Here is a 14,192-nt window from a genome sequence, read left to right as displayed (position 1 = left end):
AACAGCCTCTCCCCTTGACTTCTGGGCTGTTAGTCTGAAACAGCCTCTCCCCTTGACTTCTGGGCTGTTAGTCTGAAACAGCCTCTCCCCTTGACTTCTGGGCTGTTAGTCTGAAACAGCCTCTCCCTTTGACTTCTGGGCTACGTTAGTCTGAAACAGCCTCTCTCCTTGACTTCTGGGCTGTTAGTCTGAAACAGCCTCTCCCCTTGACTTCTGGGCTACGTTAGTCTGAAACAGCCTCTCCGCTTGACTTCTGGGCTACGTTAGTCTGAAACAGCCTCTCTCCTTGACTTCTGGGCTGTTAGTCTGAAACAGCCTCTCCCCTTGACTTCTGGGCTGTTAGTCTGAAACAGCCTCTCCCCTTGACTTCTGGGCTACGTTAGTCTGAAACAGCCTCTCCGCTTGACTTCTGGGCTACGTTAGTCTGAAACAGCCTCTCTCCTTGACTTCTGGGCTACGTTAGTCTGAAACAGCCTCTCTCCTTGACTTCTGGGCTACGTTAGTCTGAAACAGCTTCCATATAGCGTTGTCTTTCTTCCTGATTTATAACAGATTAAGGACCCTTAATGGTCTGTATTTAGTAGAATAGCTAGTATCCTTTATCTGGTAATATATGTTGTGATGTCACCCAAAATACTGCCTGTTGTTATCAGTAAATAGCAGAATGAGCTTGTTAGATCTGAAATAAGGGAAGCTGGTCATATATAGTATAGTAACATATGAAATAAATAATGAATCTTCAATAAGATTGTTCTTTAGTCATCGTTAACCATTTCAGGTCTTCCTCGTCGACTCATATTGCATCGGTGAGAGTAGCATAAAGCCATGCATTCATGGTCTTATCTGAGATGTGAACCAACAGGACGGTGTCTAAAGACAATGGTGATGGTAGTGGAAACAGGGTTGTCTCTAAGCAACGTATGGACCCTTTTAGAGGGCCTGACTGAATTAGACCAACAGGAAGTGTTGTACGTTTAGCTGGTGTCCCAAACGGCATCCTATTCCCTACATAGAGTCCTACTTTTGAAACAGGGTTGTCTCTAAGCAACATATTTTATAGGGTGCCATTAGGGATGTTCAGCAAGGGAATAGGGTGCCATTAGGGATGTTCAGCAAGGGAATAGGGTGCCATTAGGGATGTAGGGTGCCATTAGGGATGTACAGTAGGGTAATAGGGTGCCATTATGGATGTACAGTAGGGTAATAGGGTGCCATTAGGGATGTACAGTAGGGGAATAGGGTGCCGTTAGGGATGTACAGTAGGGGAATAGGGTGCCATTAGGGATGTACAGTAGGGGAATAGGGTACCATTAGGGATGTACAGTAGGGGAATAGGGTGCCATTAGGGATGTAGGGTGCCATTAGGGATGTACAGTAGGGTAATAGGGTGCCGTTAGGGATGTACAGTAGGGTAATAGGGTGCCATTAGGGATGTACAGTAGGGGAATAGGGTGCCATTAGGGATGTACAGTAGGGGGAATAGGGTGCCATTAGGGATGTACAGTAGGGGAATAGGTTGCCATTAGGGATGTACAGTAGGGGAATAGGGTGCACTTAGGGATGTACAGTAGGGGAATAGGGTGCCATTAGGGATGTAGGGTGCCATTAGGGATGTAGGGTGCCATTAGGGATGTAGGGTGCCATTAGGGATGTACAGTAGGGGAATAGGGTGCCATTAGGGATGTACAGTAGGGGAATAGGGTGCCATTAGGGATGTAGGGTGACATTAGGGATGTAGGGTGCCATTAGGGATGTAGGGTGTCATTAGGGATGTACAGTAGGGGAATAGGGTGCCATTAGGGATGTAGGGTGCCATTAGGGATGTACAGTAGGGGAATAGGGTGACATTAGGGATGTAGGGTGCCATTAGGGATGTGCAGTAGGGGAATAGGGTGCCATTAGGGATGTAGGGTGCCATTAGGGATGTACAGTAGGGGAATAGGGTGCCATTAGGGATGTACAGTAGGGGAATAGGGTGCCATTAGGGATGTACAGTAGGGGAATAGGGTGCCATTGGGGATGTAGGGTGCCATTAGGGATGTAGGGTGCCATTAGGGATGTAGGGTGTCATTAGGGATGTACAGTAGGGGAATAGGGTGCCATTAGGGATGTACAGTAGGGGAATAGGGTGCCATTAGGGATGTACAATAGGGGAATAGGGTGCCATTAGGGATGTAGGGTGCCATTAGGGATGTAGGGTACCATTAGGGATGTAGGGTACCATTAGGGATGTACAGTAGGGGAATAGGGTGCCATTAGGGATGTAGGGTGCCATTAGGGATGTACAGTAGGGTAATAGGGTGCCGTTAGGGATGTACAGTAGGGTAATAGGGTGCCATTAGGGATGTACAGTAGGGGAATAGGGTGCCATTAGGGATGTACAGTAGGGGGAATAGGGTGCCATTAGGGATGTACAGTAGGGGAATAGGTTGCCATTAGGGATGTACAGTAGGGGAATAGGGTGCACTTAGGGATGTACAGTAGGGGAATAGGGTGCCATTAGGGATGTAGGGTGCCATTAGGGATGTAGGGTGCCATTAGGGATGTAGGGTGCCATTAGGGATGTACAGTAGGGGAATAGGGTGCCATTAGGGATGTACAGTAGGGGAATAGGGTGCCATTAGGGATGTAGGGTGACATTAGGGATGTAGGGTGCCATTAGGGATGTAGGGTGTCATTAGGGATGTACAGTAGGGGAATAGGGTGCCATTAGGGATGTAGGGTGCCATTAGGGATGTACAGTAGGGGAATAGGGTGACATTAGGGATGTAGGGTGCCATTAGGGATGTGCAGTAGGGGAATAGGGTGCCATTAGGGATGTAGGGTGCCATTAGGGATGTACAGTAGGGGAATAGGGTGCCATTAGGGATGTACAGTAGGGGAATAGGGTGCCATTAGGGATGTACAGTAGGGGAATAGGGTGCCATTGGGGATGTAGGGTGCCATTAGGGATGTAGGGTGCCATTAGGGATGTAGGGTGTCATTAGGGATGTACAGTAGGGGAATAGGGTGCCATTAGGGATGTACAGTAGGGGAATAGGGTGCCATTAGGGATGTACAATAGGGGAATAGGGTGCCATTAGGGATGTAGGGTGCCATTAGGGATGTAGGGTACCATTAGGGATGTAGGGTGTCATTAGGGATGTACAGTAGGGGAATAGGGTGCCAATATGGATGTAGGGTGCCATTAGGGATGTACAGTAGGGGAATAGGGTGCCATTAGGGATGTACAGTAGGGGAATAGGGTGCCAATATGGATGTAGGGTGCCATTAGGGATGTACAGTAGGGGAATAGGGTGCCACTAGGGATGTACAGTAGGGGAATAGGGTGACATTAGGGATGTAGGGTGCCATTAGGGATGTGCAGTAGGGGAAAAGGGTGCCATTAGGGATGTAGGGTGCCATTAGGGATGTACAGTAGGGTAATAGGGTGCCATTAGGGATGTACAGTAGGGTAATAGGGTGCCATTAGGGATGTACAGTAGGGTAATAGGGTGCCATTATGGATGTACAGTAGGGTAATAGGGTGCCATTAGGGATGTACAGTAGGGGAATAGGGTGCCGTTAGGGATGTACAGTAGGGGAATAGGGTGCCATTAGGGATGTACAGTAGGGGAATAGGGTGCCATTAGGGATGTAGGGTGCCATTAGGGATGTAGGGTGCCATTAGGGATGTAGGGTGCCATTAGGGATGTACAGTAGGGGAATAGGGTGCCATTAGGGATGTAGGGTGACATTAGGGATGTAGGGTGCCATTAGGGATGTAGGGTGTCATTAGGGATGTACAGTAGGGGAATAGGGTGCCATTAGGGATGTAGGGTGCCATTAGGGATGTACAGTAGGGTAATAGGGTGCCATTAGGGATGTACAGTAGGGTAATAGGGTGCCATTATGGATGTACAGTAGGGTAATAGGGTGCCATTAGGGATGTACAGTAGGGGAATAGGGTGCCGTTAGGGATGTACAGTAGGGGAATAGGGTGCCATTAGGGATGTACAGTAGGGGAATAGGGTACCATTAGGGATGTACAGTAGGGGAATAGGGTGCCATTAGGGATGTAGGGTGCCATTAGGGATGTACAGTAGGGGAATAGGGTGCCATTGGGGATGTAGGGTGCCATTAGGGATGTACAGTAGGGGAATAGGGTGCCATTAGGGATGTAGGGTGCCATTAGGGATGTAGGGTGTCATTAGGGATGTACAGTAGGGGAATAGGGTGCCATTAGGGATGTACAGTAGGGGAATAGGGTGCCATTAGGGATGTACAATAGGGGAATAGGGTGCCATTAGGGATGTAGGGTGCCATTAGGGATGTAGGGTGCCATTAGGGATGTAGGGTGTCATTAGGGATGTACAGTAGGGGAATAGGGTGCCAATATGGATGTAGGGTGCCATTAGGGATGTACAGTAGGGGAATAGGGTGCCATTAGGGATGTACAGTAGGGGAATAGGGTGCCAATATGGATGTAGGGTGCCATTAGGGATGTACAGTAGGGGAATAGGGTGCCATTAGGGATGTACAGTAGGGGAATAGGGTGACATTAGGGATGTAGGGTGCCATTAGGGATGTGCAGTAGGGGAATAGGGTGCCATTAGGGATGTAGGGTGCCATTAGGGATGTACAGTAGGGGAATAGGGTGCCATTAGGGATGTAGGGTGCCATTAGGGATGTCGGGTGTCATTAGGGATATACAGTAGGGGAATAGGGTGCCATTAGGGATGTAGGGTGCCATTAGGGATGTACAGTAGGGATGTAGGGTGTCATTAGGGATGTACAATAGGGGAATAGGGTGCCATTAGGGATGTAGGGTGCCATTAGGGATGTACAGTAGGGGAATAGGGTGTTAGGGATGTAGGGTGCCATTAGGGATGTAGGGTGCCATTAGGGATGTAGGGTGCCATTAGGGATGTACAATAGGGGAATAGGGTGCCATTAGGGATGTACAGTAGAGGAATAGGGTGCCATTAGGGATGTACAGTAAGGGAATAGGGTGCCATTAGGGACGTAGGGTGCCATTAGGGATGTACAGTAGGGGAATAGGGTGCCATTATGGATGTAGGGTGTCATTAGGGATGTACAGTAGGGGAATAGGGTGCCATTAGGGATGTACAGTAGGGGAATAGGGTGCCATTAGGGATGTACAGTAGGGGAATAGGGTGCCATTAGGGATGTACAGTAGGGGAATAGGGTGCCATTAGGGATGTGCAGTAGAGGATTAGGGTGCCATTAGGGATGTACAGTAGGGGAATAGGGTGCCAATATGGATGTAGGGTGCCATTAGGGATGTACAGTAGGGGAATAGGGTGCCATTAGGGATGTACAGTAGGGGAATAGGGTGCCAATAGGGATGTAGGGTGCCATTAGGGATGTACAGTAGGGGAATAGGGTGCCATTAGGGATGTAGGGTGTCATTAGGGATGTACAGTAGGGGAATAGGGTGCCATTAGGGATGTAGGGTGCCATAGGGATGTACAGTAGGGGAATAGGGTGCCATTAGGGATGTAGGGTGCCATTAGGGATGTACAGTAGGGGAATAGGATGCCATTAGGGATGTACAGTAGGGGAATAGGGTGCCATTAGGGATGTAGGGTGCCATTAGGGACGTACAGTAGGGGAATAGGGTGCCATTAGGGACGTAGGGTGCCATTAGGGATGTACAGTAGGGGAATAGGGTGCCATTATGGATGTAGGGTGTCATTAGGGATGTACAGTAGGGGAATAGGGTGCCATTAGGGATGTACAGTAGGGGAATAGGGTGCCATTAGGGATGTACAGTAGGGGAATAGGGTGCCATTAGGGATGTACAGTAGGGGAATAGGGTGCCATTAGGGATGTGCAGTAGAGGATTAGGGTGCCATTAGGGATGTACAGTAGGGGAATAGGGTGCCAATATGGATGTAGGGTGCCATTAGGGATGTACAGTAGGGGAATAGGGTGCCATTAGGGATGTACAGTAGGGGAATAGGGTGCCAATAGGGATGTAGGGTGCCATTAGGGATGTACAGTAGGGGAATAGGGTGCCATTAGGGATGTAGGGTGTCATTAGGGATGTACAGTAGGGGAATAGGGTGCCATTAGGGATGTAGGGTGCCATTAGGGATGTACAGTAGGGGAATAGGGTGCCATTAGGGATGTAGGGTGCCATTAGGGATGTACAGTAGGGGAATAGGATGCCATTAGGGATGTACAGTAGGGGAATAGGGTGCCATTAGGGATGTAGGGTGCCATTAGGGACGTACAGTAGGGGAATAGGGTGCCATTAGGGATGTAGGGTGCCATTAGAGATGTACAGTAGGGGAATAGGGTGCCATTAGGGATGTACAGTAGGGGAATAGGGTGCCATTAGGGATGTACAGTAGGGGAATAGGGTGCCATTAGGGATGTAGGGTGCCATTAGGGATGTACAGTAGGGGAATAGGGTGCCATTAGGGATGTACAGTAGGGAATAGGGTATATTATAGTATAGTATACTGCAGTGTAGTATCATGTAGTATATTATAGCATAGTGTAGTATAGCATTTTCTAGTATCGTGTAGTGTAGTATCATGTAGTATATTATAGCATAGTGTAGTATAGCATTTTCTAGTATCGTGTAGTGTAGTATGATGTAGTATTTTACAGTATAGTGTAGTATAGCAGTGTCTAGTATCGTGTGGTGCAGTGGCATGTAGTATATTATAATATAGTGTAGTATAGCATTGTCTATAGCATAGTGTTGTGTAGTAACATGTAGTATAGTATAGTATAGCGTAGTGTAGTATCATGTAGTACATTATAGTATAGCATTGTCCAGTATCGTGTAGTGTAGTAGCATGTAGTATATTATAGTATTGTGTAGTATAGCATTGTCTAGCATAGTGTAGTGTAGTAGCTTGTGGTATATTATAGAATAGTGTAGTGTAGTATCATGTAGTATATTATAGTGTAGTGTAGTGTAGTATCATGCAGTATATTATAGTATGGTGTAGTATAGTGTAGTGTTGTAGCATGTAGTATATTATAGTATAGTGTAGTATAGTATTGTCCAGTATAGTGTAGTGTAGTAGCATGTAGTATATTATAGTATAGTGTAGTGTCGTATCATGTAGAATATTATGGTATAGTGTAGTATCATGTATATTGTGGTGGAGTATAGTGTAGTGTAGTAGCATGTTGTATATTATAGTGTGGTGTGGTGTCAAGCAGTGTAGTATAGTACAGTATATTGTAGTAGTGTGTAGTATATTATAGTGTAGTGTAGAGTATGGTAGTATATTATAGTATAGTGTAGAGCAGTGTGGTGTAGTATAGTGTAGTGTTGTGTTGTATCATGTGGTATATTACAGTATAGTATAATGTAGTGTAGTATCATGTAGTGTATTATAGTATAGTGTAGTGTAGAGAGGTGTAGTATATTATGGTGTAGCATATTGTAGTGTAGAGCAGTGTACTATATTATAGTATATTATAGTATAGAGTAGTGTAGTATAGTGTAGTGTTGTATCCTGTAGTATATTATAGTATATTATAGTATAGTGTAGTGTTGTATCGTGTATTATATTATAGTATAGTGTAGTGTAGTATAGTATAGTGTAGTGTTGTATCCTGTAGTATATTATAGTATATTATAGTATAGTGTAGTGTTGTATCGTGTATTATATTATAGTATAGTGTATAGTGCAGTATATTATAGTGTAGTGTAGCACCATATATTATATATAATATAGTATAGTGTAGTGCCTTGTAGTATAGTGTAGTATATTATAGTATATTGTGGTGTCGAACAGTGTAGTGTAGTATAGTGTGGTGTAGAGCAGCGTAGTAAAATATGGCGTAGTGTAGTATTGTGTAGTATAGTATAGTATAGTACAGTACTGTATAGTGAAGTGTAGAGCAGTGTAGTAAAGTGTAGTGTAGTATCGTGTAGTATCGTGTAGTATAAGATTTCACATTTATTGATCTGAGGCAAAGGGGTATAATTCATGTTTTTGTGCTCTAATGTGAAACAGTCCCCTCTGATCAGATAACCCTTCGTGGTATGTCACCTGTCCATCATATGTGCATTCGATCTACTTGTGCCTAAAGTATCTTAGCCTCTTAACATGTATTTGTAACAAAGTCAATACTCATCAAAACGTCATAAAGTATTGCTGAATAAAGTGAGAAAAAGAGAAACCCTCATCCCAGAAGAGAGCGACAGAGAGGGGATAAACTGGGAGGAGGGGAGCGGGTTGAATGGCCTGTCTGGCCATACTCTCTTGCCCTCTCTGCCTCTCTCCGGAAGCCCGACAGGCGGTGGGAACTGTAGTGGTTTTATAAAGGACAATATTGTTTTTCTCTTATAATAGGAGCATATGTGAGAGTCATATTTTCCCCGGCACAACTCCTGTTGAGTGAAGGGATTGGATAATCGTATAGTTTTTTATTTTTTTTGTGCGGGGGGGGGGGTAATTACAGAAATATATTGCCCGACTTTTAAATTAAACTTCAAGATCCAAAATGCATTGCCTCTACGCGCTCGCTGTCACTGCGGACGTGACGATCAGATAAGATTGGAAATGATTCTGGACCGTGAATATTCTCTGGAGATAAAACCATATTTACTTACCATGAAAAACGTTACATTATAACTTTAGACGCGCATTTATTTCGTTTGAACGCGGCCCCATCCTGAAGTGACGATATTGTGCGAGATTCGAGGAGAAAAGAGCGTTTCCAACTCGGTCCGTTTCTGCTGCCTGTTGCTCAGCTGCGTCTGAAGAAAACCAGCATCGATACGCGTCGGATTTGTCTCCACCTGAAAAATGCCACGGGATAACAAGAAGTCTCTGATTCAGAAAATAGCCAGCCAAGCCGATATCACATTTAAAGATTTCAATGCATCCGCAATTGGGGACAACAAAGTATTATTGGAAAACCGGGGGGATCTAATCACCCTGCTGACGGAAGTCAGGACTGCAGACCTGAAGATGAAACCGAACGGCTCCCATTCCGAACACAACCCACCTGTCACGTACATGCACATCTGCGAGACGGAGTCGTTCAGTATGGGGGTGTTTCTACTGAACAGCGGGGCTTCCATCCCGCTCCACGACCACCCCGGTATGAACGGGATGCTCAAGGTTCTATACGGGAAAGTCAGTATCAGGTGTTTTGACCTGTTGGATAAACCTTCGGACCAGGTGCAGAGTGAGACCCAGTTCGACCCGCCGCTGCTGCCGTTCCAGAAGGACTCTCTGCGGCGGGCTGTGCTCCGGTCAACCATGTGGTTCACCCATGACAGTAGTCCGTGTATCTTAACCCCGCAGAGGGAGAACCTGCATCAGATCGACACGGTGGATGGACCGGCTGCTTTCCTCGACATCCTGGCACCTCCGTATGACCCTGAAGATGGGAGGGACTGTCATTATTATAAAGTCCTACAGACAGTTCCCGACGCAGACAGTAAGGTAGAGGCGCAGCAGCCGTGGGAGGAAGAGACGTGGTTACTAGAGATAGGCCAGCCTGATGGCTTCTGGTGTGGGGGTGAACCATACCCCGGGCCCAAGGTTTCCTTCTAATGTCGGTGTTGTAAAGGCAGGGATACCTGTGACCAAATAGGGGCGGCTGGAAGACTTTCACAAGACTGAATCACTGTGACATGAGTTGGTGCAGGTGAATGAACTGCAGGTGGATTATGTCTCTGGGACAGGCCTTTTGTTTAAGTATTGAACTTTCTCCTGTAAACTTCCAAATAAGATGTTTTCATCCTGAACAGGCTCAGGAACGTCCTATGCTCTTAACATCATTTGTTTGTAACTGGAAATATGATATGCCTTATGTGAATATTGAATGTAAACTTTGAAAGCATTTATCATGTCTAGTTTCCATGTGCACACTACATTTTCTATCTTTCATTGATTTATTCCAAACAAATGTGTGTATGTGTAAACACTAGCTTTGTTTATAATTGAAGGCTTTTATTTTGGGACAGCTGAAAGTTCTACCTATAGCCTTACTGCATGTACAGTGTACAGCTGAAAGTTCTACCTATAGCCTTACTGCATGTACAGTGTACAGCTGAAAGTTCTACCTATAGCCTTACTGCATGTACAGTGTACAGCTGAAAGTTCTACCTATAGCCTTACTGCATGTACAGTGTACAGCTGAAAGTTCTACCTATAGCCTTACTGCATGTACAGTGTACAGCTGAAAGTTCTACCTATAGCCTTACTGCATGTACAGTGTACAGCTGAAAGTTCTACCTATAGCCTTACTGCATGTACAGTGTACAGCTGAAAGTTCTACCTATAGCCTTACTGCATGTACAGTGTACAGCTGAAAGTTCTACCTATAGCCTTACTGCATGTACAGTGTACAGCTGAAAGTTCTACCTATAGCCTTACTGCATGTACAGTGTACAGCTGAAAGTTCTACCTATAGCCTTACTGCATGTACAGTGTACAGCTGAAAGTTCTACCTATAGCCTTACTGCATGTACAGTGTACAGCTGAAAGTTCTACCTATAGCCTTACTGCATGTACAGTGCCTTTGGAAAGTATTCAGACCCCTTGACTTTTTTCACATTTTGTCACATAACAGCTTTATTCTAAAATATATTACATTGTTTTTCCTCATCAATCTACACACACTACCCCATAATGACATCACAATACCCCATAATGACATCACAATACCCCATAATGACATCACAATACGCCATAATGACATCATAATACCCCATAATGGTTTTAGAAAGTTTTGCTAATTTATTACAAATAAAAAAATACAATTTCACATTTACATAAGAATTCAGAGACTTGTCCCGAAGCCATTCCTGTGTTGTCTTGTCTGTGTGCTTAAGGTCGTTGTCCTGTTGGAGGTGAACCTTCGCCCCAGTCTGAGATCCTGAGCGCTCTGGAGCAGGTTTTCATCAAAGATCTCTCTGTACTTTGCTCCATTCATCTTTGCCTTGATCCTGACTAGTCTTGCCGTCCCTGCCGCTGAAAAACATCCCCACAGCATGATGCTGCTTCACCGTAGGGATGGTGCCTGGTTTCCTCCAGACGTGATGCTTGGCATTCAGGCCAAAGATTTCAATATTGGTTTCATCAGACCAGAGAATCTTGTTTCTCGGTCTGAGAATCTTTACGTGCCTTTTGGCTAACTCCAAGTGGGCTGTCATGTGCCTTTTACTGAGGAGTGGCTTCCATCTGTCCACTCTACTATAAATGCCTGATTGGTGGAATGCTGCAGAGATGGTTGTCCTTCTGGAAGGTTCTCCCATCTCCACAGAGGAACTCTGGAGCTCTGTCAGTGACCATCGGGCAGTGGTGTAAAGTGCTTATTAAGTAAAAATACTTTAAAATACAACTTAAGTCGTTTTTTGGGGTATTTGTACTTTACTATTTATTTTTTGGACTGTTACTAAATTCCTGAAGAAAAACATTTACATTTTACTTCATAGATTTTCCCTGACACCCAATAGTACTCGTTACATTTTGAATGCTTAGCAGGACAGAAAATGGTCCAACTTATCAAGAGAACATCCCTGGTCATCCCTACTGCCTCTGATCTGGCGGACTCACTAAATAGAAATGCTTTGTTTTTAAATGATGTCTGACTTTTGGAGTGTGACCCTGGCTATCTGTAAATAAATTTAAAAAATACGAAATAGCTCCGTCTGTTTTTTATTATTCATGCTTTTACTTTTGATACTTAAGTATATTTAAAAACAAATGGTTTTAGGCTTTTACTGAAGTAGTATTTTACTGGGTGACTTCCATTTTTACTTGAGTCCTTTTCTATTAAGGCATGTATGACCACTGCCAATGGGTTCTGGGTCACGTCCCTGACCAAGGCCTTTCCCCCCCCTGATTGGTCAGTTTGGCCGGGTAAAATACCAGCAACAGTGTGTGAAAACCTTGTGAAGACTTAAAGAAAACGTTTGACCTCTGTCATTGCCAACAAAGGGTATATAACAAAGTATTGAGATAAACTTTTGTTATTGACCAAATACTTATTTTCCACCATAATTTGCAAATAAATTAATAAAAAATCCTACAATGTGATTTTCTGGATTTTTAAAATCATTTTGTCTGTCATAGTTGAAGTGTACCTATGATGACAATTACAGGCCTCTCTCATCTTTTTAAGTGGGAGAACTTGCACAATTGGTGGCTGACTAAATACTTTTTTACCCCCTGTATATGTGTCTGTACCTGTGTGTGTGTGTGTGTCTTCTCCGTCCCCGCTGTTCCATAAGGTGTATTTTTACACGTTTTTTAAGTCTGATTCTACTGCTGCGTCAGTTACCTGATGTGGAATAGAGTTCCATGTAGTCATGGCTCTATTAGTACTGTGGAATAGAGTTCCATGTGGTCATGGCTCTATGTAGCACTGTGGAATAGAGTTCCATGTGGTCATGGCTCTATTAGTACTGTGGAATAGAGTTCCATGTAGTCATGGCTCTATATAGTGCTGTGGAATAGAGTTCCATGTAGTCATGTCTCTATGTAGTACTGTGGAATAGAGTTCCATGTAGTCATGGCTCTATATAGTGCTGTGGAATAGAGTTCCATGTGGTCATGGCTCTATGTAGTACTGTGGAATAGAGTTCCATGTAGTCATGGCTCTATGTGGTACTGTGGAATAGAGTTCCATGTAGTAATGTCTCTATGTAGTACTGTGGAATAGAGTTCCATGTAGTAATGTCTCTATGTAGTACTGTGGAATAGAGTTCCATGTAGTAATGGCTCTATGTAGTACTGTGGAATAGAGTTCCATGTAGTCATGGCTCTATGTAGTACTGTGGAATAGAGTTCCATGTAGTAATGTCTCTATGTAGTACTGTGGAATAGAGTTCCATGTAGTAATGTCTCTATGTAGTACTGTGGAATAGAGTTCCATGTAGTAATGTCTCTATGTAGTACTGTGGAATAGAGTTCCATGTAGTAATGTCTCTATGTAGTACTGTGAAATAGAGTTCCATGTAGTCATGGCTCTGTGTGGTACTGTGGAATAGAGTTCCATGTAGTCATGGCTCTATGTAGTACTGTGGAATAGAGTTCCATGTAGTCATGGCTCTATGTGGTACTGTGGAATAGAGTTCCATGTAGTCATGGCTATATGTAGTACTGTGGAATAGAGTTCCATGTAGTCATGGCTCTATGTAGTACTGAGGAATAGAGTTCCATGTAGTCATGGCTCTATGTAGTACTGTGGAATAGAGTTCCATGTAGTCATGGCTATATGTAGTACTGTGGAATAGAGTTCCATGTAGTCATGGCTCTATGTAGTACTGAGGAATAGAGTTCCATGTAGTAATGTCTCTATGTAGTACTGTGGAATAGAGTTCCATGTAGTCATGGCTCTATGTGGTACTGTGGAATAGAGTTCCATGTAGTAATGTCTCTATGTAGTACTGTGGAATAGAGTTCCATGTAGTCATGGATCTATGTAGTACTGTGGAATAGAGTTCCATGTAGTAATGTCTCTATGTAGTACTGTGGAATAGAGTTCCATGTAGTCATGGCTCTGTGTAGTACTGTGGAATAGAGGTCCATGTAGTCGTGGCTCTATGTAGTACTGTAGAATAGAGTTCCATGTAGTCATGGCTCTATGTAGTACTGTGCGCCTCCCATAGTCTGTTCTGGACTTGGGGACTGTGAAGAGACCTCTGGTGGCATGTCTTGTGGGGTATGTTGGGTGTCTGAGCTGTGTGCCAGTAGTTTAAACAGACAGCTTGGTGCATTCAATACCCCTCACAAATACAAGTAGTGATGAAGTCAATCTCTCCTCCACTTTGAGCCAGGAGAGATTGACATGCATATTATTAATGTTAGCTCTCTGTGTAGATTAGAGGCCTAGCTGTGTTGTAATTGTAATTCTCCTAAGTCCCTCTTTGTGGCACCTGACCACATGACTGAACAGTAGTCCCAGTGCAACAAAACTAGGGCCTGTAGGACCTGTCTTGTTGATAGTGCTGTTATGAAGGTAGAAACTAGGGCCTGTAGAACCTGCCTTGTTGATAGTGCTGTTAAGAAGGTAGAAACTAGGGCCTGTAGAACCTGCCTTGTTGATAGTGTTGTTAAGAAGGTAGAAACTAGGGCCTGTAGGACCTGCCTTGTTGATAGTGTTGTTAAGAAGGTTGAAACTAGGGCTTGTAGGACCTGCCTTGTTGATAGTGTTAAGAAGGTAGAAACTTGGGCCTGTAGGGCCTGCCTTTTTGATAG

The 14,192-nt window shown here is 44.3% G+C and overlaps 1 protein-coding gene across 1 annotated transcript; it reads left to right on the top strand.

Moving 5' to 3' along the window:
• Nucleotides 1-8,473: 8,473 nt before the first annotated feature.
• Nucleotides 8,474-11,627, top strand: LOC116362192 (2-aminoethanethiol dioxygenase). The gene has a single exon (XM_031816505.1). The coding sequence runs from the start codon at nt 8,784-8,786 to the stop codon at nt 9,537-9,539; it is 756 nt and encodes a 251-aa protein (XP_031672365.1). The 5' UTR covers nt 8,474-8,783; the 3' UTR covers nt 9,540-11,627.
• The last annotated feature ends 2,565 nt before the right edge of the window (nt 11,628-14,192 follow it).

The sequence above is a fragment of the Oncorhynchus kisutch genome, unplaced genomic scaffold (assembly GCF_002021735.2).
Source record: "Oncorhynchus kisutch isolate 150728-3 unplaced genomic scaffold, Okis_V2 scaffold808, whole genome shotgun sequence".
Lineage (NCBI taxonomy): Eukaryota > Metazoa > Chordata > Actinopteri > Salmoniformes > Salmonidae > Oncorhynchus > Oncorhynchus kisutch.
The sequence above is the reverse complement of the archived record's forward strand: the minus strand, read 5'-3'. Positions and strand labels throughout refer to the sequence as shown.